The sequence below is a fragment of the Salvelinus alpinus genome, chromosome 9 (genome assembly GCF_045679555.1).
Source record: "Salvelinus alpinus chromosome 9, SLU_Salpinus.1, whole genome shotgun sequence".
Taxonomy (NCBI): Eukaryota; Metazoa; Chordata; class Actinopteri; order Salmoniformes; family Salmonidae; genus Salvelinus; species Salvelinus alpinus.
In genome coordinates, this window is record NC_092094.1 from 85,110,027 (window position 1) to 85,135,333 (window position 25,307).

General features: G+C 44.2%; 1 protein-coding gene across 2 annotated transcripts; it reads left to right on the forward strand.

Annotated features, from left to right (window-relative positions):
- Positions 1-1,909: 1,909 nt before the first annotated feature.
- slc35f4 (solute carrier family 35 member F4) lies at positions 1,910-25,277 on the forward strand. Of its 2 annotated transcripts, none has more exons than XM_071327608.1 (7): positions 1,910-2,260; positions 22,146-22,446; positions 22,958-23,177; positions 23,308-23,433; positions 23,546-23,738; positions 23,829-23,918; positions 24,518-25,277. In XM_071327608.1, exons 1-7 carry the CDS (start codon positions 2,038-2,040, stop codon positions 24,751-24,753), a joined length of 1,389 nt encoding a protein of 462 aa, XP_071183709.1. In that variant the 5' UTR covers positions 1,910-2,037; the 3' UTR covers positions 24,754-25,277. The 2 variants fall into 2 exon arrangements, with proteins under 2 accessions (XP_071183709.1, XP_071183710.1); XM_071327609.1 differs by lacking the exon at positions 1,910-2,260 and adding an exon at positions 16,693-17,247.
- Positions 25,278-25,307: the final 30 nt, after the last annotated feature.

Below are 25,307 nucleotides of genomic sequence, written 5' to 3' on the forward strand. Positions count from 1 at the left end.
AGTGTCTGCACAACAATGCCAACAGGGGTGCAAATTCTCCACACTTTAGAAATCAATTTCACACAAAGTGCTGAGGACTTGGACAGAGGCGAATCAGAAAGACATTGAAATACTGCAGCTTGTGTTCTTGAATTTGGAGCTGAATAGTAAGCACTTTTTGCGCAGCATCTACAAACTAGGGGATCCTGTCAAGATGAGCTCCCCTTCTTTCCAACGTCAGCCCTGGAACCTCTGGCGCTCCCTCAGCCAGCAGGAGAAAATAAATTGTTAGGGGCTTTACCTCACATTTAAAGTTATGTCTGCATATTTTAATTAAAAACGTTTTGGTTGCTTATAGTTATACAAAGAGAGATGACTACTAACTCTGTAAGCTACTCTATTGTAAAGTGCATGCTTTAACTATCCCTGACCTATGTTTATGTAAAATACCTTCTCCTGATGTAGGCCTAATACCCTGACAACTACCTTTGTCCTGCCACAAATCAACAACAACAATACCCCCTTTCCCTTCAATAAACTGGGTTTGCAGAATCCATTCAGTGTTCCTTGTAGGCTCTCTAGCTCTCCACACTGCACATTTGCTGTACTTTAAAGGTCCAATGCAGCCGTTTTTATCTAAATATCAAATAATTTCTGGGTAACAATTAAGTACCATACTGTGACTGTTTTGAATTGAAATGGTCAAAAAGAAACAAAAATAGCTTCTTAGCAAAGAGCAATTTCTCATTGCTAGGACTGGCTTGAGTGGGAAGGGAAAAACTGAAAATTAGCTGTTATTGGCAGAGAGGTTTAGCCTTCTTTCTTATTGGTCTTATCGGGTAGACAGGTTGCGTGTTCGAATCCAGTGATAGAAAGTTGTTTTTGAACCAGAGGCAGATGCTAACGCCCATCCTCCATCCCAGTCCACAGCACTCTAGCAAAACCAAAACAATCATAGTATGGTACTTAATTCTTACCCAGAAATGATTTTATATTGAGATAAAAAAACAACGGCTGCATTGAACCTTTAAAATACAGCGTATGTGCAGTGTGGAAAACTATTGAGCCTATAGTCAGCACTAAATGGCTTCTGCAAATACAGTTTATTGAGGGAAAAGAGGGTATTGTTGTTGTTGATTTGTGGCAGGACAAAGGTAGTTGAGGGTATTAGACCTACATTATGAGAAGTTATTTTACATGAACATAAGCCAGGGATAGTTAAAGAAAATGTGAGAAAAATACCAGGAATTCAGCTAAAAATGACTTCAATTTAGGAAGTCTGTTCACAAAAAAAAGAAGAGAGATATGTGATCGTGTCTCAATGTAATCAAGGTATGAAATTATTGTTATTTTCAAATACAATCTATTTTTGGGCTGAGGCTAAATGCGGTCAATTTGCAGTGTACAAATTATTATAATTCATTTTCAGCCCCCCAAACCATTTGACCATTTAAACCCTGACGTTACCTTAACCCTAACCATAACGCCAACCTTATACCTAAACCTAACCTTAATTACAAACGAAAACATAATTTTTGTTTTCATTAATATTTATGATATAGCCCTAGTTAATTTAGACTGTGGCTGTGCTATCTAATGGAAATCTTGTAAAAGAGAGAGTTATCGAGATCCAATCTCAAATCGTCCCTTTCAGGTCCTATAGCTATGCACTTGTGGAGATCTGAGCTGAATTGATTGGTAGGCTATAAGCAATATGGTTAAACTACCATGTAGGCTATTAAAGGGCACAGCATGGCGCTATTACCATATTGATTGCACCTGTCAAACACTCAGATGTCCAAAAGTGTTTTGGGTCCATTTGGGATCGGGCCAGAGACGAGCATACTACACATGAATTTAGATGCGATAGTGACACGCCCCCTGGTGTACGATGTCTGTCACGCTCACCAAGTTCCAATAACCTTGCGCACAGTGTGGTGGAATGTGAAATGTGAATGTCCTTTCATAGCTGTTGATTGATGCCATTGATACTATCGTTCACATGGTGAGCGCGGAACAGCCGAATTCTTTCCTTCTGACTGCCCGTTTTGACTTACGATGATCAGTACCGAAGGTGCTGAAAGTGGAGGGGACCAGCCCTGCTTTCGGCTGGAACCGTTGAACACGCACCTACCCGGCAAAGCGGGTGACAGCCACCTTCTCTTCGGGGACATGGACACCCCCTCCAAAGTGACGGCCAACGGTGTGCAAGACATTGAGGATAGAATTCTGCGGATCACTGGTTATTACGGCTATTACCCGGGCTACTCCAGTCAGAGAAGTAAGTAAGGAAAACGGTATACATATTTTTTTAAACAGTCGGAAAAGAAAGTAGCCTACAGTAGCCAGCCTAAAAGTCAACTAAACGAACCCGTAAAACTAAAGGGCTTTTTTCAGACAATGGCACAGGTAGTAGTAGACTATGTATGATCCGCATATTATAGAGGGAAAAAAAGAGCTTCGCTTCCCCATATTACATTCATGTTAACCATTTATGGGGGGTTGCAGGAATAGGCCTAAACATTATCTTCACTCACAAAATGAAATACAGTGATTGATGTTAATTCTACTGGTTTCTACTGTTCTGTCAATCACTGAGTTGTGTTTAATGTCAGAAGTGGGCATTTGTTTTTCATTCTAGTCAGCTTTAGCTATGTCGACTAAGAGGAAGTAATGTTTCTCCTCACATCCCTATTGACTTTTGGTCTGAGACACAAACAATCAACAGCAGACAGACAGTCAGTCGCAATGCAATATCGTAATGTGATGCATAGCCTCAGACACATTTATTACACATTGTATAGTGACTTGATGTCTATGCAAACCATTGTGCCTGTTACCATGACTGTAGTGTTTACTTAATCATTTAACAAACTAGATGAGGAGGAGTCAACAGATGTTGAGGAGTATATTAGATGTTGGATGCCTATTGAATTGTTTGTTGCTGGTAAAGTTAATAGTTGGCACTCTATTAAAATAATACATATTTTTCACGTAAACCCCCACTATTGTGCATGCATTGCAGGATACATTGGATATAATGTACTTAGTATTTCTGCCACCTCAGAGTGCTTGAAGAAGCTGCAAGCAGTATGCCTGGGCCACCCTTAATTGGATTGATCTTGATTTGCTATAATCTATGTTTGCTGTGATGAACTCATGGTTTGAGATTAACCTAGATTTAATTATATGGGTTGTTCATGGGATCTCTGTCTAGGAGCTCTGCAAAGTGGCAAAATCACCATATACATCCCCTTTACCAATGACAGCAGGAAGAAAGAAAACCCTTTGGCACTCCACAATGCAATTACTGCCAGCAATAGATATTACGTACAGCATATAGATAATCTATATGAGATTAAGGCCAGTATTCTTCACATAAAATGTTACAGTGGTCAGAAATCCTATATACTGTAATTGGTCCATTCATTGTAGTATATGTGGGTGTAAATGTAAGGAAGATCAGATACTCTTGTTGAAGATGTCAGAGGACAAATATCAATGATTCAGTGTCCCTGAGCCTGTTGTTTTCAAACTCTGAAAAATACCCTACTGAATTTAATTTGACGTGTCACACAAGCTCGACCAGGAATACGACTTTCCCGAAGCGGATCCTCTGTTTGGACCACCACCCAGGACAATGGATCAGATCCCAGTAGGCGACCCAAAACAACGGCACCGCAGAAGGGGCAGACGGAGCAGTCTTCTGGTCAGGCTCGCGCACCGCTCCCGAGTATACTACTCGCCAATGTCCAGTCTCTTGACAACAAGGTAGATGAAATTCGAGCAAGGGTTGTCTTCCAGAGATACATCAGAGATTGATTGTAACATTCTCTGTTTCACGGAAACATGGCTCACTCGGGACACGTTATCAGAGTCGGTACAGCCACCCGGTTTATTCACACATCGCGCATCTACCAAGAGAATTCTCTTCGATTATAATCACAGCCGTGTATATCCACCCCAAGCAGACACCTCGACGGCCCGGAAAGAACTTCATTGGACTCTATGTAAACTGGAAACCACATATCCTGAGGCTGCATTTATTGTAGCTGGGGATTTTAACAAGCGTAATCTGAAAACAAGGCTCACCTAATTTTATCAGCATAAATGGTATGCGCGACCCGGGCTGGCAAAATTCTGGATCATTGCTACTCTAACTTCCGTGACGCATACAAAGCCCTCACTTGCCCTCCTTTCGGCAAATCTGACCACAACTCCATTTTGTTGCTCTTAGCCTATAGACAGAAACTAAAACAGGAAACACCCATGCTCAGGTCTGTTCAACACTGGTCCAACCAATCTGATTCCATGCTTCAAGATAGCTTCGATCACATGGACTGGGATATGTTCCGGATAGCCTCAGACAACAACATTGATGTATACGCTGATTCGGTGAGCGAGTTTATTAGCAAGTGCATCGGTGATGTTGTACCCACGGTGACTATTAAAACCTTCCCTAACCAGAAACCGTGGATTGATGGCAGCATTCTCGCAAAACTGAAAGCGCGAACCACTGCTTTTAATCATGGCAAGGCGACCGGAAACATGACCGAATACAAACAGTGTAGCTATTCCCTCCGCAAGACATTCAAACAAGCTAAGCGTCAGTATAGAGACAAAGTAGAGTCGCAATTCAACGGCTCAGACACGAAACGTATGTGGCAGGGTCTACAGTCAATCACGGATTTCAAAAAGAAAACCAGCCCTGTCGCGGACATTGATGTCTTGCTCCCAAACAAACTAAACAACTTATTTGCTAGCTTTGAGGACAATGCAGTGCCACTGACACGGCCCGCTACCAAAACCTGCGGGCTCTCCTTCACCGCAGCCAATGTGAGTAAAACATTTAAACGTGTTAACCCTCGCAGGGCTGCCAGCCCAGACGGCATCCCTAACCGCATCCTCAGAGCATGCGCAGACCAGCTGACTGGTGTGTTTACGGACATATTCAAATCAATCCCTATCCCAGTCTGCTGTTCCCACATGCTTCAAGAGGGCCACCATTGTTCCTGTTCCCAAGAAAGCTAAGGTAACTGAGCTAAACGACTATCACCCCGTAGCACTCACTTCCATCATCATGAAGTGCTTTGAGTGACTAGTCAAGGATCATATCACCTCCACCCTACCTGACACCCTATACCCACTCCAATTTGCTTACCGCTCCAATAGGTCCACAGACGACGCAATCACAATCACACTGCACACTGCCCTAACCCATCTGGACAAGAGGAGTGTAAGAATGCTGTTCATTGATTACAGCTCAGCATTTAACACCATAGTACCCTCCAAACTCGTGATTAAGCTCGAGACCCTGGGTCTCGACCCCACCCTGTGCAACTGGGTCCTGGACTTTCTGACGGGCCGCCCCCAGGTGGTGAGGGTAGGAAACAATCTCCACCCCGCTGATCCTCAACACTGGGGCACCACAAGGGTGCGTTCTCAGCCCTCTCCTGTACTCCCTGTTCACCCATGACTGCGTGGCCATGCACGCCTCCAACTCAATCATCAAGTTTGCAGACGACACTACAGTGGTAGGCTTGATTACCAACAACGACGAGACAGCCTACAGGGAGGACGTGAGGGCCCTCGGAGTGTGGTTTCAGGAAATAACCTCACACTCAACGTAAACAAAACAAAGGAGATGATCGTGGACTTCAGGAAACAGCAGAGGGAGCACCCCCCTATCCACATCGACGGAACAGTAGTGGAGAAGGTGGAAAGTTTTAAGTTCCTCAGCGTACACATCACGGACAAACTGAAATTGTACGCCCAAACAGACAGCGTGGTGAAGAAGGCGCAACAGCGCCTCTTCAACCTCAGGAGGCTGAAGAAATTTGGCTTGTCAACAAAAACACTCACAAACTTTTACAGGTGCACAATCGATAGCATCCTGTCGGGCTGTATCACCGCCTGGTACGGCAACTTCTCCGCCCTCAACCGTGAGGCTCTCCAGAGGGTAGTGAGGTCTGCACAACGCATCACCGGGGGCAAACTACCTGCCCTCCAGGACACCCACACCACCCGATGTCACAGGAAGGCCAAAAAGATCATCAAGGACAACAACCACCCGAGCCACTGCCTTTTCCCCCCTCTATCACTCAGAAGGCGAGGTCAGTACAGGTGCATCAAAGCTGGGACCAAGAGACTGAAAAACAGCTTCTATCTCAAGGCCATCAGACTGTTAAACAGCCATCATTGAGTGGCTGCTGCCAACATACTGACTCAATCTCTAGCCACTTAAATAATACAAAATTGGATGTAATAAATGTATCACTAGTCACTTTAAACAATGTCACTTTATATAATGTTTACATACCCTACATTACTCATCTCATATGTATATACTGTACTCTATACCATCTACTACATCTTTCCTATGCCGTTCGGCCATCGCTCATCCATATATTTATATATACATATTCTTGTTCATTCCTTTACACTTGTGTGTATCAGCTAATTGTTGTGAAATTGTTAGATTTACTTGTTAGATATTACTGCACGGTCGGAACTAGAAGCACAAGCATTTCGCTACACTCGCATTAACATCTGCTAACCATGTGTATGTGACCAATACAATTTTATTTTATTTTATTTGTACGCCTATGTAGATATTCCATAAAAAATCTGCCGTTTCCAGCTACAATGGTCATTTACATCATTAACAATGTCTACACTGTATTTCTGATCAATTTGATGTTATTTTAATGGACAAAATATGTGGGGGGGTTGTTTTGAAGCGCCTCCATCTTGGCATTACCCCTCCATTGTAAAACATATTTTGGAAGTTATGCATTTATTAATGCCATGTTTATTCTATTACATACTTTAAAATTATATTATGTGAGCTAAACTTAACGCTGCCTTAGGAAGTCTCTGCTAGTCGAAACACGGTGCAGTTGTGCGTCCTGATGTACTATGCTAACTGCTTCTATATGTATTATTTTGTAAATAGTTCACTAAAGTTAATTGCAACATACTGGCTGCCTACTTGTCTTCTTTCTTGGATTACCCACCATTTAGGGGCCTACCTTCCCACTGCCCTCATTTCACCTGTGAGCTAAACATTAAAAAAAAGACTGCTTAAAATAACATATTTTGAAAGTCCTAATGTTACTGTCCCCACTACAACAACACAAATACATCAGAAATACTGTAGAATTCCACTCATTCCTATTGAGGAGTGCCAATTCGACCTAACGGTGGCTTCAAAGCCTCTCACTGGCCAATACATAGCATCAGCAATACAGGATTTACATGCATCATTGGTAAAAGCCCTACAAAGTAATTGGTGTAATATTTCTTAAAAATGGTTTAATAAGGAATTCTGTGTGTTTGCCAATGTAGCAAACATACAAACATGGGAGGCAAATTAGGAATCTAGTTGCTTAGGATAGGTGATTAAGGCTAACTCGGCATACACTGCATCTTCTTAAAAGTGTGCTTGACCACATATTCTCAGTGTTTGTGAGACTTTAGCAACAGTATAGCACAGTATAAAACGGGTTGAGGAAATGCATATACCTGCAATACCACCCTGGATTTACCTTGAAAGTCCAGATCTCTACTCCATTAATGGATTGACTGTTAGAGGTGGGGGTTTCCATGCATTGCCGCCTCTCCTCTGGTCATTATTTTCCTTAGTTTACTCCAAACAGCAGCATAGTACCTTTTCAGTACATCGAGTCCTCCAGCAGTCTCATAGTGCCCTCTTGTGGTCTATTAGGCTATCTAAACCTCAGCGTCAAGTCTTCTTCAGTCCTCCAATGAAATTACAGGTAGTAAAAGGGGAGCTGTGACTGGAAGTCTACTTAGCCTTATTACTACTGTGAATGGAAGTCTACTTAGCCTTAAATCACACGCACTCTGACATCCATTATCTCCCTAGAAGAACCACTGAATACGCATAACATGGGCATATCTTTGGCATATGGTGCTCCTTATTTGCATTAGTTAACAAATACTTAAGATGACCAAAGTCATATTGGTACACAGTTAGTTACATCATACAGAAAATAATGGGTAATGCTTCTAACTACTGCTCCTAGTCTGCTACTCTCCCTTATGCCCACTAGATGTCCCCCTCTTAAAACTTGTGATTTCTTTATCAACAGATGATGGGCATTGGTTTTAATCGTCAATCTTAACTTCACAACCTCACACTATTTTGTATAGTCCTGTAATTATTTAATATGTTTAAGAACAATGTAGATGAAAATTATATGCTTTGTTATAATCATATGGGTAGTCAGAATACTATTATACCACTGCCTACTCTAATACGTTATTTCAGGAGCTCTCTCTCCTCTCTGTCCTCTCGTCCTTTTCCTACTCATCTCTGAGACGTACTGATTAACAGAGAGATGCATAAAGACAAAGGGCTGTATGGTGGCAGAGGGACATGGGATAATCTGAATGACAAAGGCCCTGAATGGGGCTACAGTGTACTGGGCCAGAGCACACCGGAACAACGCCGTTGCTATGGAGGAGTGCTGAGTTTTTGGGGGGGACCTGTGCACTGGTCCAAGATGCAACAGCAGCACTGTGTTGGCCACGGATAAACCCCGGTCGGGAGTCTCTGGGGTTGTGATGAGAGGGGGAAGTGTTTGGTAGGTCTGAGGTGGAGATGTGTATCATTGGGACACAGAGTGAGAGGGCTTGTCCCAGTCCTTATGGTCATCCAATCCCAGCACTAGGACTGAGAGTCACACCAGATGTTCCATCTCACCAGCTGCTGTTGTTGCTCTACTCTACCAACCTAACATGTGGCTGAAAGCAAACATCCCACAGATGAATGAACATGTTTCAATAAGACGTTTAATAACAATGCTAGTTAGTTTAACTGTTTTGAACTCTAAGCACAGATAGGACCCATGGAAATTCATTTGCTCAGGCATTAATCATGCAAACATATTTTTTTTTATTGTGGCACAGCGTCAGTGGGATTTAAACCTATGCTCTTCTGTTCTCTATCTATGGAATTAGTCCACTGTGCCACCAGGATGGAGCTAGCATGCCATGTTTTTTAAAATTCATTCAAAGTTGTTAATTTAAGTCTATTCAAACAGACCCCATTTCAAAGGAAACAAACACTCATTAAGATCAGGTGTGGCCAATTAGTAGGCGCTGCAACACACCTGAACACACTTAACAAGACAGAGGATAGAGAGAGTTTTGTTGATGCTGAAAGGAATGTATATTTTTTAAATAACATTTTTAGAACGTTCTCTGAACGTTACTAAAGTTTTCTTGTGGTTTTGATGGAAAGTTTTCTTAACGTTTTCTGACAAATTTGAGAACATGACTTTAAATAGAACCACGAGGAAACCTGCAGGAAGCATTATGCTGAAGTACTGAAATTCCCACAGAAGAACGCTGTTTCTTAACGTTCTCTGAACTATTTGAGAACATTCCCAATGTCAAACCTGTTGGAGAACATTCCTAGCACATTACCAAAATTTCAATTAAACATAACCATGTTTTAACTTCTAGGAAACGTTCTGTTGTGGTAATGAAATACCAAGAAAATAATTTATTTTTGTCAAGTTCCTTAAAAGTGCACTATGCACCTTTCAATTTTGGGGGGAATAGTTTGCCTTATTTCAGTTTATGTGACAAAAGAAGCAAGTATAGTGTAGAGGATCATTGGACAATCTTAACCGCTGTGAAATATATTTTCCATAACCAAAAATGTGGTATTTTCAGCTGTTTGAAGCTGGTGTACAAAACCGAAAGTAAAAGCAACAGAAACTGAACTTAAGAACGGGAAGCATAGAAATAGTGCACATAGGACAGCTTTCAATGAGATTTGACAGAGCTCTTTACTCACATTTTTTGTGAATTTGGTCAGGTCGCCCCAAAAAGTTACATATTGCAGCTTTAAATGTGCTGAGAATGTTCCAAAGCCTAGCAACTATCCTGCACCATTCCCAGAAAGTTGTGGGGAGGTTGTATGCAAAATAACCATAGGACAACCACGCTCTCACCAAGCTTTAAGAAACATATGGTTCTCAGAACGTTATGTGCTAGCTGGGAAGCCAGCTCCAGACTCCACTTTTAAGGAACAGTGAAGCACTATGATCTGCCATGCTCTCTGTAGCCTTGCCAGGATTATGACTGATAAGAATTGGAGAGAGACAGGAGAGCGGGAAGGGAGGTTAGAGTGACACAGAGAGAGGCTGGAGTACACATTTCCTGGTAACTGTAATCAGACTACCCAATGGGAAGGTGCTGCAGCACTGGTTCACTGCACTGTTGTTCATATCTCTGGTGAAATACTGCTCACTTGAGCAATACATAACTCTCATCCCCAGCCGGCTTTGATTTTACTGGCTTGGGAGTATGCAGGGTGGGGGATATATATTACAGGGTGCTGAACCTCTGCTCTGTGACTCACCTCCTTAATGCTGTTGTATGCTATTGATGTATAGGCCGAAGTGACAGCGAGGCCCATTAGAACGTTTGATTGTGAAAACCGCTGAGAGAGGCAGGATGACCGGGAGAGATTCCACTGTGAGATGGAAACTCCTGACCACACTCACATGGGCCATGAGTATGCCCTGTGCTCACACCTCTGCTGGGGCATACTAGGATACCTACAGGTGGTGTTTCTCCTCCCCTGTGAAGGATGAGCTTAATAAAACAGTTAAGCAGTGGGCACTCTCCTCAATCAAAAACAATAGCATGAACAGGGAGTAAAAGATTTTAATTTCTGATACCCTGTTTTTCCCTATGATAATACTTTGCAGCTACAGTTTTTGTATCTGGTCCCTGCTCTCTCCAGCCCCCCTTTCTGTGGGCATGACATAGCACCATGAAGTGGGCTGAATGTAGGGGTGTTGGAGAGAGGATGTGCAGCCAGACTCGCTTCTCCTTCTCATCTAGACTCTGGGAGCTTGTACTGCAGCAGATCTCCCTGTCGTGAGGTGTATTGAGGCAGCCTGGTCTCATAGACTAGACGTAACATGGTAGGTAAATCCGGGACACTCAAATGAGTATGATGTTACGCTTGGTATTAGCACATAAGACAGAAGGTTATTTAAGGAAAAAACAAAAGTAGGAATTTGTAACATATCATACGTTTTGCAGATTCGTAACATATTGTATGAATTACAATAGAGCCCCACAGTGTGTCACAGTTTCTGTGTTATTTGATTGTTGTTTTCTTAGCTTACCGCTGGAGGGCACCCTTACACTATTTTCTAGTTTCCAGGTTACCCTGATTATTACTTATTGGATTCACCTGTGTTTAATTACCCTCTCTGGTCACCTGGTTGCCTTGTTATTTAGGTTCCTCAGTTGGCCTGTATCTTTGCTTAGGTCTCATGTTTTATTAGTATGCTCTTGTGCGGTTGCGTTGTTTCTGTTAAGACACCAAGTAAAAGTTCTGGATTTACCCTTACCTCTCCTTGCTGTGTTTCTCTGTGCCTGGGTTCGAGTTCGTACTAGCATTATTATTAAGGTAGACCTAAGACTGCTATGGACCCAGCAGAGATTTTTCAGTCGTCCTAGGAACATTCCGAACATTTACGGTCGGCTCTCACCCACCATGGAACTGTGATTGGCCGCCATGAGGCGTGGCTGCAGACATTGTCGGATGATTTAAGAACTCTTGTGTTCGCTCTGCAGACAGGACAGACGGGAGCAACGGCTGCTGCACCTGTGGCTGTTCCTAATCCTCCACTCCCTACCAGCTCAGCGTCTTCCTCCTTTCGGGAAGCCTCATCTCCCAGCACCGGGGCGAAATGAGGGGCATCCTGGGAGGTGTCGTGGATTCCTGCTCCAATGCTCGCTGGCCTTCGAGCTGCAGGCATCAACATTTCCCACTGAGCGTTCCAGAGTGGCATACAGTGGGGAGAACAAGTATTTGATACACTGCCGATTTTGCAGGTTTTCCTACTTACAAAGCATGTAGAGGTCTGTAATTTTTATCATAGGTACACTTCAACTGTGAGAGACGGAATCTAAAACAAAAATCCAGAAAATCACATTGTATGATTTTTAAATAATTAATTTGCATTTTATTGCATGACATAAGTATTTGATCACCTACCAACCAGTAAGAATTCCGGCTCTCACAGACCTGTTAGTTTTTCTTTAAGAAGCCCTCCTGTTCTCCACTCATTACCTGTATTAACTGCACCTGTTTGAAGTCGTTACCTGTATAAAAGACACCTGTCCACACACTCAATCAAACAGATTCCAACCTCTCCACAATGGCCAAGACCAGAGAGCTGTGTAAGGACATCAGGGATAAAATTGTAGACCTGCACAAGGCTGGGATGGGCTACAGGACAATAGGCAAGCAGCTTGGTGAGAAGGAAACAACTGTTGGCGCAATTATTAGAAAATGGAAGAAGTTCAAGATGACGGTCAATCACCCTCGGTCTGGGGCTCCATGCAAGATTTCACCTCGTGGGGCATCAATGATCATGAGGAAGGTGAGGGATCAGCCCAGAACTACACGGCAGGACCTGGTCAATGACCTGAAGAGAGCTGGGACCACAGTCTCAAAGAAAACCATTAGTAACACACTACGCCGTCATGGATTAAAATCCTGCAGCGCACGCAAGGTCCCCCTGCTTAAGCCAGTGCATGTCCAGGCCTGTCTGAAGTTTGCCAATGACCATCTGGATGATCCAGAGGAGGAATGGGAGAAGGTCATGTGGTCTGATGAGACAAAAATAGAGCTTTTTGGTCTAACTCCACTCGCCGTGTTTGGAGGAAGAAGAAGTATGAGTACAACCCCAAGAACACCATCCCAACCGTGAAGCATGGAGGTGGAAACATCATTCTTTGGGGATGCTTTTCTGCAAAGGGGACAGGACGACTGCACCGTATTGAGGGAAGGATGGATGGGGCCATGTATCGCGAGATCTTGGCCAACAACCTCCTTCCCTCAGTAAGAGCATTGAAGATGGGTCGTGGCTGGGTCTTCCAGCATGACAACGACACAAAGCACACAGCCATGGCAACTAAGGAGTGGCTCCGTAAGAAGCATCTCAAGGTCCTGGAGTGGCCTAGCCAGTCTCCAGACCTGAACCCAATAGAAAATCTTTGGAGGGAGCTGAAACTCCGTATTGCCCAGCGACAGCCCCGAAACCTGAAGGATCTGGAGAAGATCTGTAGGGAGGAGTGGGCCAAAATCCCTGCTGCAGTGTGTGCAAACCTAGTCAAGAACTACAGGAAACGTATGATCTCTGTAATTGCAAACAAAGGTTTCTGTACCAAATATTAAGTTCTGCTTTTCTGATGTATCAAATACTTATGTCATGCAATAAAATGCAAATTAATTACTTAAAAATCATACAATGTGATTTTCTGGATTTTTGTTTTAGATTCCGTCTCTCATAGTTGAAGTGTACCTATGATAAAAATTACAGACCTCTACATGCTTTGTAAGTAGGAAAACCTGCAAAATCGGCAGTGTATCAAATACTTGTTCTCCCCACTGTATGTAATCTCCTTGCTTTCAGGACGGGCTCTGGCCTGGGCCACAGCAATATGGGAGCAGCAATCAGACATTTGTTTTAATTGGCAAAGCTTCACCCAGGAGATGTTTTTTTTTTTATCACCCCATCAGTGGCAGGAACACTGCTCAAAGACTCATTGCGCTTCGGCAGGGCAGCCGGAGCGTAACTGATTATACCACTGACTTTCGGACGCTCGCCTCTGAGAGTGGTTGGAATACAGAGGCACTTCACTCAGCCTTTCTGAATGGACTCAGCAAGGTTCTCAAGGATAAACTGGCTTCCTGGGACAACCCTGACACTCTGGATGAGCTTATCGTTGTGGCCATCCGGATTGACAACCGGCTTCAGGAATGTCGTCATGAGAGGACGGAGGGGTTCTGAGTTGTTTCCAGTATTTCGGGCTCCACTGAGGGAGTCGATTCTTCGTTTGTTCCACTGCCTTATGCTGCATCTGCTTGTCCTGTACCCCGTCAGAGTTCTCAATTCGGCTCTGGTTCTCCTTCATATCCTTCAGAGGAGGCGATGCAACTGGGATGCACCAGACTTTCCGCTCTGGAGAGAAGGTGCAGGATTAACAAGCAACGTTGTCTTTACTGTGGACAGTCTGGACATTTCCGTGCCTCCTGTCCCGAGCTGACGGGAAAGGGGATGACTCGTCAGTAGATGGGAGAATACTGGGGAGTCAGATACAGTCTCCAGCTGCCGACACGGTACACACCTTGCTTCCAGCAAACCTGCGGTGGGACAATGGGCAGTTGGACATTCCTGCTTTCAATGACTCTGGGGCTACCGGCTGTTTTCTGGATCGCACATCAGCTCGCCAACAGGGGCTGACTCTCACTAAGCTGGACATTCCATTGTCGGTCACTGCGCTAGATGGTCAACCCCTAGGGTCTGGGAAGGTGACGCAACTCACCATGCCTATTCAGCTACGACTTCTGGATTATCATGTGGAGTTTATCCAGTTGCATTTGGTGGACATTCCTGAGCTTCCCCTGGTTCTTGGACATCTGTGGCTTTCTATCCATAATCCTCAAATTGACTGGCCCTCGGGAAGAGTTCTAGGATGGAATCCTTCATGCGAGTCTACCTGCCAGCAACTCTCGCCACATCTTTCCGGCCCTGCTCATCTGGAGGCTTCCAATTCTCCTGTTTCCCCGGCTGGGGATGACAAGCCTGATCTTTCCCGCATACCTCGGGATTACTGGGATCTGGGTCAGGTCTTCAGCAAACGAAGGGCCAGCGAACTGCCTCCTCACAGGTCCTACGATTGTGCCATCGACCTCCTGCCCGGCACCACTCCTCCGAGAGGAGGGCTGTATTCTCTCTCAGGTTTAGAGACTGCAGCCAGGCGCTGGTGGCTGGTTTTATTCGGCCGTCCACTTCACCTGCAGGAGCGGGTTTTTCTTTGTTTGAAAGAGGGATGGGGATTACGTCCCTGTATCGATTACCAGGGTTTAAATAACATTACCATCAAGAACCATTACCCTCTTACTCTTATGACATCAGCCTTTGAGAGACTCCAGGGAGCTACAGTTCTCAAAATTGGATTTACGGAACGCGTACAATCTGGTGCGCATCAGACAGGGAGACGAGTGGAAGACAGTGTTCAACACCCTAAATGGACATTATCAGTACCGGCCATTTTCCAGGCCCTGGTTAATGATGTGCTGCGCGACTTCCTTCACCAGTTCATGTTTGTGTACCTGGATGACATCCTCATCTTCTCCAGGTCCATGGTTGAACACATCCAACATGTTCGCCAGGTTCTTCAAAGACTCCTCTCTCACCACTTGTTAGTGAAGCACGAGAAGTGTGAGTTTCACATTCCTCAGATCTCCTTCCTGGGGTACATCGTGTCTCAGGGCTGTGTACGTATGGACTCCCAAAAGGTAGAAGCGGTGGTCAACTGCCCAGCACAGTCAAGCAAGTCCAGCGTTTTTGGGGTTTTGCTAATTTCTACTGGAGATTTGTGAGACTTTAGTTCGGTGGCTGCGCCATTGACAGCGCTCACCAAGGGCTCGGTTGGGCATGTAAGCTGGACCCCTGCTGCTGAGAAGGCGTTCCAGGACCCTTACCTCTGCTTGCTGTGTTTCTCTGTGCCTGGGTTCGAGTTCATACTAGCATTATTGTTACATAGTGGAGGTGTCACAACACCCATAAAACCTAGCGGTCAAACAGGAAAATGATTCCAATTGTTTTTCCACCATACATGTTTTCCCATAGGGGATTTTAGAAACACTTCAAATAAGGGCTGTGTTTCGTGTCGGCTTACCCTGGCATGACGTTTTGATAACCATGTAAATCTCTCTAAGACAAGGTGAATTTTATCAATATATTCAGTTTATTTTTTATTTTTTTTGTAAAAATGCTAATTAGCATCAAAGTAGACATCTTCCAAGGCTATAAATCTATAAATTCCTGCACGTCCTCTCTAGCTGACACCTTTGCTAACAGGTATTGTGTCAATTTAAAACGTGCACAATTTAGCCAATTTATTCATTGCTACATTTAACTAACATTAGATAGTTAATCCAAAGATTCTTACCTTTGCCAAATCGAGGCAGTCTTGTCTAGATCATCATTGCATTTTGTAGTTCTTTATGATAGACACATTAGCAGCCAATTAGCATTTCATTTTTGGGGGGTAAATACAGGCAAATATATTGATAAAAGTCACCTTGGCCTAGAGAGATTAATACGGTTACCAATATGTCCTGCCAGTGTAATGGAACACAGCCTACATGGAACACAGCCCATATTTTAAGTGTTTCTAAAAAATTCCTATGGGAAAAATGAATGGTGGAAAAACGATTGGAACCATTTCCCTGTTTAACCGCTAGGTTTTATGGGTATTATGAATCCCACTGTGGTACTCTATGGATGATGGGCGTCCACAAATTAATACATAACATACAAAACATAACATATCATACTAATTGGAGTTTTACTATCTTATGCCTACCCCAGGTTGAGTGAGGAATTAGGGGTGGTTGGGGGACTTAGGTAAGTCCTTTCCCATTCTCAGTTAAATTAATTTGTGTTACAGTGGCACAAACAACAGGACAGGACCTCTATAAATAATCTAAGACTGAAGGAGTAGTGAAGTAGGAGAGAAGTGCCAGCAGAGGAGCGAGAGAGAGAGAGAGAGAGAGATAGAGGGAGAGAAAGAGAGGGGGGACGCTTGGTTACCTTCCAAACAAAGCATCTGATTTGCACAGCAAAACGAAGAGGAGGGGAAAGCAACGGAGGAGGAATGAAAGGAAAGAGATGAAGGGAGTGATTGCACAGTGCCACACACTTGAGTCTACCTTGAAGACGGAGTAGCGTTGGATCACGGCATGACAGCTCAACAGTAGTCTCCACTCCACAGCACTTCTACTGAGCTCCACCACTGTCCAGAGAGAAAGACACTATCTAAGTAAGAAACAGTGAGGGAGTCAGCTCAACTGATTGAAAAGGATGGAGCAACAGTGAGGGAGTCAGCTTAACTGATTGTGAAGGTGGGAGGAACTAAAGAAGAAGATAGAAGATGAACATCAATAGACATTTAGAAAGAAGAAGCGGATAGAGAGCTAAAGCACGCTGCCTGTGGATGAGCCAGGAGCCCGGGGATGCAGAGGGATTGCAGGAGGAGCGTTGCAGCAGCAGCCTAGCCAGGCGGACAGACAACATACACACATCTCAGAGAGGGACTGTTGGCTCGGCCCCTAGTGGAAGATGAAGAAGCATTCAGCCAGAGTGGCTCCTCTCAGCTCCTACAGCTCCCAGGTCCTCACCTGCTCCATCTCCGAAGGTAAAATCTCCTGACTGGAGGTAGGGGACAGGGAAAAAGGGATGGAGTCTCACCCTAGGTGCCATGTCTCGGACATGTGTGTGTACGTTTGTGTTTGCGTATGTGTGTGTGTCTAAGATGGGCAGCATTGGAAACTCATCAAACCCTTCCATAAGAGCAGAGATATGCGTGGTGATTACCATATATTTGTGCATTATTAATGCCTATAGCTAAACGACTCTGGCAGTTTTGCTGTTTTTACATATTAATACTTGTGTAATAGGGCTTGGTGTTAAGTGGTCATTACATGGCTCATTAAATCAACCCCAAAGGGCAGAGTATGAGAGAGAGAGAAAGAAAAAGAGAGGGAGGAAGGGAAGGAGGGAGGGAGAGTTAAGGTAGCTGAAACAAATTAGGATGTGTTCAGTCCTAGTATAATTGTGTGCTCTGGGATTTCTTTGATAAAGTAAAGAGCACATGATGTGCCCTCCACAGAATAGTGCATACTGGGCTTCTTGTTATTAAGTCTATTAAATGTCACAATGGCATGAACATTATATAAACAATGTAAATGATGTAAACAATATAAAGTTATCAAGTAGACTATTATCTTGTGATTATTCAAAATCATACACAATCAGATGAATGATTATATTACCAATCAACTGTTAGAATTATTTCAATATTTTCACTTGAATGACAATGTATTACAGAACTATGAGAAACTTCCATGCCTTTGCTCTTCCCCATTCTTTGGGAGGGGATACAGAACTTATTGACAGGGACTGTGATATCACAGCGTGTGTTTAGTTGTCATTTGTGCCACACAATTGATATTGACAACCCAAACAGGCTGACGGCTTGGCTGTTCTCACATCTGTTCCTTCTTGCTTACCTGTCTTGTATGTGATTAGTTTTAGGCAAAACCCATTTAAATCGGGACATGGGTACCACATCCTTTAAATGGTACAGCCCTCTCCACAGCCATACACTGTTTCTACAGATTTGAGTTCCATACCATCCATTGCCTTTGTGTCTATTTTGCAGAGATGAACAAAAGACACACTTAATCAATTAATCCATGTCTTTTCGTCTCTCCTGGGATGGAATAAATAAATGCACTGCTTGACTCCTGTATACCACTGCATGCCATCTAGGAACATCAGTGTTTGCATTTCTCACCTTTGCTTATGAGTCAACTCAAAACATAGCTTTGGGCTTCATACAGTAAATAACAGGATGTATAGGTAGCTAGGTAAACACCTACTAAACAGAATTGGTTAGAGATATTCCTGTCCTTTGCAATACCTTAGCCAAATGATGCTGTCAAGTGTGCAGACTACAGCTTGTGAGATACTGTAGGTTTCCTTTATAGTTTTTGCTAAGCTATTCTTTGCTGTGCCATACCATATTGTTTATTACAGGAGCTCAAATGTAGTCAATACTTCAGCATTAATGAGGTGGAATTATAGTTTTGTTTTAATATCCGCATCCTGGCAAAGGATCAAAGTGTGGTGCTTTTCCCTGGGGAAACAGGATGCTAGCAAGCCTACAATGTGTTGCTCTCCGCACCTAGCACCCATTACAGTACTGTACAGGGAATTATGTCCTCTCAGAATGGGCAAGATTTTTGAGTGGTCAATGAACCTCCGAGAGAGGAGGACAAAAATGTAGCTCAGCATACATCTACATCCAGACTCGCTCATAAAAATTATGTTACTTCTGGTTTTAAATCATGCAGTTCTTGATCGTCTCCCATACTCCCCTTAAGGTCTAGCTGTCTGTCCCCATCTGGGACAAAGTGAGATAAAACCTTTAAGAGAAAACATGTAATCAATCTTTAGTTTTAAGGCATAAAACTCTATAAAAGATTTAAGTCCAAGTGCCAAGTCGTACATTTCCTGGATGTATTGGAGGGGACATTTTCATCCAAAAGTAAAACTCTGCAATATTAAACTTTGCACTGTACGCCAAGATCCCAAGCCAAATTGACAGAGTTCCAATTGCCAGTGAAAGTTAGCTACTGTATCTAATTGGGTGGCAGTTAGAGCATTGAGCCAGTAATCAAAAGGTTTCTAGTTTGAATCCCGAGCTGACTAGGTAATCATGGCTGATCCAATGCTGTGACCCCACTCAGGGGGAGTGGGATATGCAAAAAAACACATTTCCATTTCACTACACACTTGTTAAGGTTACACATTTGTACATGTGTGAAACAGGACAAATATAAGCACCCCCTATTTGACATTTTGAATTGTCACAGTAACCTCAGTAACCACAGTAACCAAAGTGGGGCAGAGATACAGTTTCCCTTTCGAAATGATCCTTTAAAAAAAGAAGTCAAACAACACTGACTGGAACTGATTTTAATGCACTGTCTGTCTTCATCATCAGCATTGTCCAGCATTGTCTGTTTGTCCAGCATTGTCTGTTTGTCCAGCATTGTCTGTTTGTCCAGCATTGTCTGTTTGTCCAGCATTGTCTGTTTGTCCAGCATTGTCTGTTTGTCCAGCATTGTCTGTTTGTCCAGTGTAACGGATGTGAAATGGCTAGCTAGTTAGCGGTGGTGCGCGCTAATAGCCTTTCAATCGGTGACGTCACTTGCTCTGAGACCTTGAAGTAGTGGTTCCCCTTGCTCTGCTAGGGCCGCGGCTTTTGTGGAGCGATGGGTAACGAGGCTTCGTGGGTGACTGTTGTTGATGTGGGCAGAGGGTCCCTGGTTCGCCCCCGGGTCGGGGCGAGGGGACGGACTAAAGTTAAACTGTTACACCAGCATTGTCTTTTCGTGTCTCTGGAAAGGCACTCTTTGGATAGATGCAATGCTCAACTAATATTATGTAGCAACTGTAGGTGTATGATTGCTGTTGAATAATGGTGTTACTGTTTTTTTTGTCATCATAAAGTTTCTGTAGGAGTGGATACTGACTAGCAGCATTATTGTAACTTAGGGTCAGACAGCATAAAGTGTCTTGGGTTTCAAGGACATTATCGTTCTGGATGTGCTGCCCGACGTCTTTCTTCCTACTTCTAAGGCTTTAAAGTCTAACAGAACACAGCACACACACTCTTAAGCATCTATGACATGTTAAGCCAGCAATTAATGTTACCCATGAAAGAGTTTCATCTCATGCATATTCCATTTCATTACACTCTGCTTTCTGTTTTAGAGAACCTAAAGGGAAGAGTCACGGTATGAATCGTAGTGGCACATTTATAGTCTTGATTGTTTTTTTGGGGGGGGGGACGGGGGACGGAAGACTGCTCTGAACCAACAGTTTTCTCTCTGGGAGCAGAGGGTCGATACCTAGTGGTGCACATAGGGGTTTTATTGGATTACTTAGAGGCACTGATTGTACTCATCTTGTTTCGAGCATTGCTAATGGCCCTCCTCAAAGCTCCAAGTAGAGAGGAGCGAGAGAGCCTGCTGCTTCCTGCTGTACTGTAATGTAATGTCTATAGCCATGGTGGAAATGGCTGGGCTGAACCCATAGTGCTGAACCAGCAGGCTGAGTGAGCAGCAAACACCCAGCACATGTCTATTTTATTCCTGCCCTGGTATAGGTTGATCATGCTGTGGAGGCCTAGATAACGGATCCTGGATCTCCGGAAACAGCCTCACATCATCTCAGTGACACACACATAAAACACACACGTGTGCACACACCATTCACACCCACAATCCATTAAGGCAATGCACCAACCAACATTATTCTGCTTTGACTGCAAAATGACTGCTGCAAGGAATAACATTCAATATAAGTCCTTACATTTCTGTTCTCGATTCCTGGTTCTCTGTAGTAGTGGGTTTGATGTGTGTGCTCACAGTTAGCTTTACGGTTCTCCTTGCTCCTAGTCTCCCTGCGCACAGTGCACCAGTCCAAAAACCACCCAGTCTGCGCTGAAGCCACTGAATGCAGAAGTGCACACTCAGAGCTTTGGTAATCTATTCTCTTTACAGTCGCAAGCAAAAAAAAAAGGCAGATCTGCTAAACTTTCAACAATGTTTTCTTGCGGCTGTAAAGATGTCAGCAGTCTACCATAGTGGCCCATGCTATGTCCACGAGAGAGTCCTAGTGGAACATCTTGCTCAGTGCTCTAAAAGGAATTTTGAAAAGTCTTATTCTACAATAGCCAGACCTCTGAACTATCAATCCTGTAGTTTCTTTAGAGCACAATAGAAAGAATGGTAAGAAACAGGAGGCTGCCACAATTGACAAGGTTGTCATGTCTTTCTAAAGACGGATGTCACGGGATTGGGCGGACACGTACATAATGTGGATCCTTTCTGGGGGTCATGTTTCTGTGCATGTCTGAATACATGTCTATGTTAAGACCGTATCCCCTGTGTTGTATAATGACTCAATGGTGCTATTCCTGACATGGGCAACCAGCATCCAGAATGCTAAGAACACATATTTTGACCAAAGCTTTGCCTTAGTGCCTTTACAGCAGGTCATTCAAACTGGAGGACTGACTCACTAAGGACGAATTATCAATACTTGTTTACATATCTCAGTGAGGCAGCCAGGATAGCGTCATAGAATGGAGCTTGGAACCCATTGGTCTTTATGGAACAATCCACTCTAATTGTCTTTGTGAAAGCTGTTCCACATCAGCTTTATTTTCAAGTGCTATGTGTTTTATTGTGGAAATGGAACATTCAAATTGACCTGTTGCTATCAACCACACACTGGAAAAACAAATACTGAAAACACATGCTTATGACTCTTTGTCCAGAGTGTCGCTGTCCACTGTGCTGAATGGGGTGCCACTGTCCATAGTGCTGAAGCGAATGGCATTGTCCATGGTGCTGAAGCGCCTTCTATTCAGCCACACCTACACCAATGCCTCTTGTGATGCAACAAGCCTACAGTACATATCCATCCATACTTTAACTACGGATATGTTTACCCCCACAGGAGAGGAGGGTTCTGAGTCTCATGCGGACACACCAGGCAGTGAGGCCAGTGAAGAAGGGACATCGTACCAGACGTGTGCTAACACAGTGCTGAAGGTGCTGGGGGGCCTCCTATTGGTCCTATGTGTCTCCTCCTCTTGGGTGGGCACCACTCAGCTGGTCCAGCTCACCTTCAAGACCTTCTCCTGCCCCTTCTTCATCTCCTGGTTCAGCACTAACTGGACCATCCTCCTCTTCCCTCTCTACTACGGAGGCCACGTGGTCACCACCCGGGACGAGCAGACGCCTATACAGAAATTCAGGTGATTGATCATGACAGTGGGGAAGGGCTTATACAAGGTTGCACAGGCTAGGTACTGTAGCTCCTTGAGAAACCATAGACTCCATAGGCTATAATTCCAGGGTATTGAATCAGTTGTGACACCCAGAAGTGTTTATGGGAGCTGCAGTAGTTATCAGATTTGTAAAATGCTTTCTGTTCAGTATTCAGGGGGTTTGATCTCCTCCAGTGCCATGAGACGTTGTTTATATGACACACCCCTCCTCTAATTACCATTGGCACAGGCGTGTGAAAGGGGATATTAACCGCAACCATGAGAAATGGCCAGTGTAATAATTTCAATGAAGCATTGCCTCTCAGCCAGAAGAACGGTTTTGACTTCCATCCAAAGTTTTGGAATTCCCACTCACATTTCCTCATGGGTATAGGACTAATCCCTTTGATAAGTTCTCTTACCAACAACACATTTGAGAAGTAAATAACCTCTTCCTTTTCTCTATCCACTATTTCCTCTCTATAATTCCATTCGTCAGAGAGTGCAGCAGGCTTTTTGGGGAGAATGGGATGACCCTCAAGCTGTTCCTGAAGAGGACAGTTCCCTTCTCCATCCTGTGGACCCTGACTAACTACCTGTACCTGCTGGCCCTGAGGAAGCTGACCGCCACTGATGTCTCAGCCCTCTACTGCTGCCACAAGGCCTTCGTCTTCCTACTGTCCTGGATCGTCCTGAAGGACCGCTTCATGGGTGTACGGGTCAGTACTCTACCACTACTATTACTTCATTGGACTTGGTCACACAGCTATCCAATGAATCATACAGGGGAGGGGAGGTTGGCACAAGTATTAATGTTGATTGGTTTACTTCCCTCATTCCTACCTGCAGATTGTGGCAGCCATAATGGCAATCACAGGCATCGTCATGATGGCTTACGCAGATGGTTTCCATGGGGACTCCATCATAGGCGTGGCCTTAGCTGTAGGCTCCGCGTCCACATCGGCTCTCTACAAGGTTAGTTTACTAAGCAGGTGCCTGTTAATACTGAAATAATTAGTATTCTTAATTAGTTTTACATAGAGTTCCATCAGTATAACATATCTGGACATTGTTTCCTCTGCTGCAGGTACTGTTTAAGATGTTCCTGGGCAGTGCCAACCTGGGTGAGGTGGCTCACTTCCTCTCCACCATGGGTGTCTTCAATCTCATCTTCATCTCCTTCATCCCCCTCATCCTCTACTTCACCAAAGTGGAGCACTGGGTCTCTCTGTCCTCGCTGCCCTGGGGATACCTGTGTGGCCTGGCTGGGCTCTGGCTGGGTGAGTGGAAACACACACACACACACACACACACACTATTTGATCTTACTAGAAACAATATTTGTGTTAACATTGTCATTTCTCTTCCAGTGTTCAATATCCTGGTTAATGTTGGTGTGGTGCTTACCTACCCCATCCTCATCTCTATAGGGACATTGCTCAGTGTGCCCGGCAATGCAGGTAAGTGTCTGTGTGTGCGTGTGTGCGTGTGTGCGTGTGCGTATCTCTGAAATATGTGTAAAGGCCTCTTTATTCTAATGCATGCAGAGGTATTGTATTCAGACGTCAGCACTTGAGGCCCCGGCAATAAACAGATTACACAGCAGGTCTCACTCTCTCACCTCGGAAACCCAATCATCATTGTGCCTTCAGACGCAGCAACTATCCGTCACAAAGGGAGGATCAGGTTGCTAAGGCGACACTAAATGCCCACAGTTATTTTCCTTAACCACAGTGGCCTGTATGAAGGTCAGTGGGTTACTACAGCTTGGCGCGGTGCAGGGGTGTAGACCTTTAGAGCAGAGAGGACATAGTGGCCCACTTGTGCTGATTGTAAGCTGCATTGTTAAGCTACATACTGTATATCCCCCCTGCAGTTCAGTTCATCCCCCCACTTTTGTCCTGCGGTTTCTGTTACTTTATGTAATTAATCAGAACATCTCTCTCTGTCTTTCTCCCTCTCTCTTCTATTACCTCACTACTGCTTAATTAATCAAAACATCTCTCTCTCGCGCCATACCTCCCTCCGTCCCTCCCTCCCTCCCTCCCTCCCTCCGTAGTGGTAGATGTGTTGAAACATGAGGTGATCTTCAGTGTGGTGCGTCTGGCTGCCACCTGCATCATCTGCCTTGGCTTCCTGCTGCTGCTGCTTCCTGAGGAGTGGGACTCCGTCACGCTGCGCTTCCTCGCCGCATTCAAGAAGTCTGAGGAGCATGCAGAGGAGCTGACTGATTCCAGCATCCACACACGCAGCCGCAGCCAAGCTAATGGCGCCGTCTCAATCCCTATGGCATGACCCCTGACCCTGTCAGCTCCCATGATCCTCCAATGCCCAGTCCCATCACCAACCCCTATCCTCGCACGGTTCTACATGTCCCATCCGGGAAGCGTGGTGGGATGACTCCTGTGCTGACTACAGACCAGGAAGTCCAAAATCAGGAGAACAGGAAGTGTTTCTATGGCTGAGAGAAACTGTTGTGGAGTTGAGTTAAAAGAGAACCTTACTGCTGATTTTGCTGAGCGTAAAGTTGGAAAGTCTTGAACTCCTTGCCACACCCAGTCTTGCCCCTAGACCACATAAGCCCAACCTTGAACCTGCTCCACGGACTGTATTCTGTGAATATAAATATTGACAGGGCCAGTTTGGCTCAATCTTATGTGCATTTATTGAATTTACTCAGAGGTGTATCAATAGAGTATTTACATTTGACTTCTTATATAGTATTATATACAGGAATGGGTTGGGAAGCATATGCTTAACATACAGGCTCTTTGTCTTTTTTAATAAAAGTAAAATAAAGACCAATAGCTTCTTGATCAGATCGTCTTATAAACACATTCACAACCTTT

Bases quoted from the DNA above. Each gene is read 5' to 3' on its own strand.
- slc35f4 (XM_071327608.1), top strand. From the start codon at position 2,038: ATGATCAGTACCGAAGGTGCTGAAAGTGGAGGGGACCAGCCCTGCTTT. The intron at 23,739-23,828 runs GTGAGTGGAAAC...TTTCTCTTCCAG, and splicing joins CCTGGCTGGGCTCTGGCTGG to TGTTCAATATCCTGGTTAAT. The intron at 23,919-24,517 runs GTAAGTGTCTGT...CTCCCTCCGTAG, and splicing joins CAGTGTGCCCGGCAATGCAG to TGGTAGATGTGTTGAAACAT.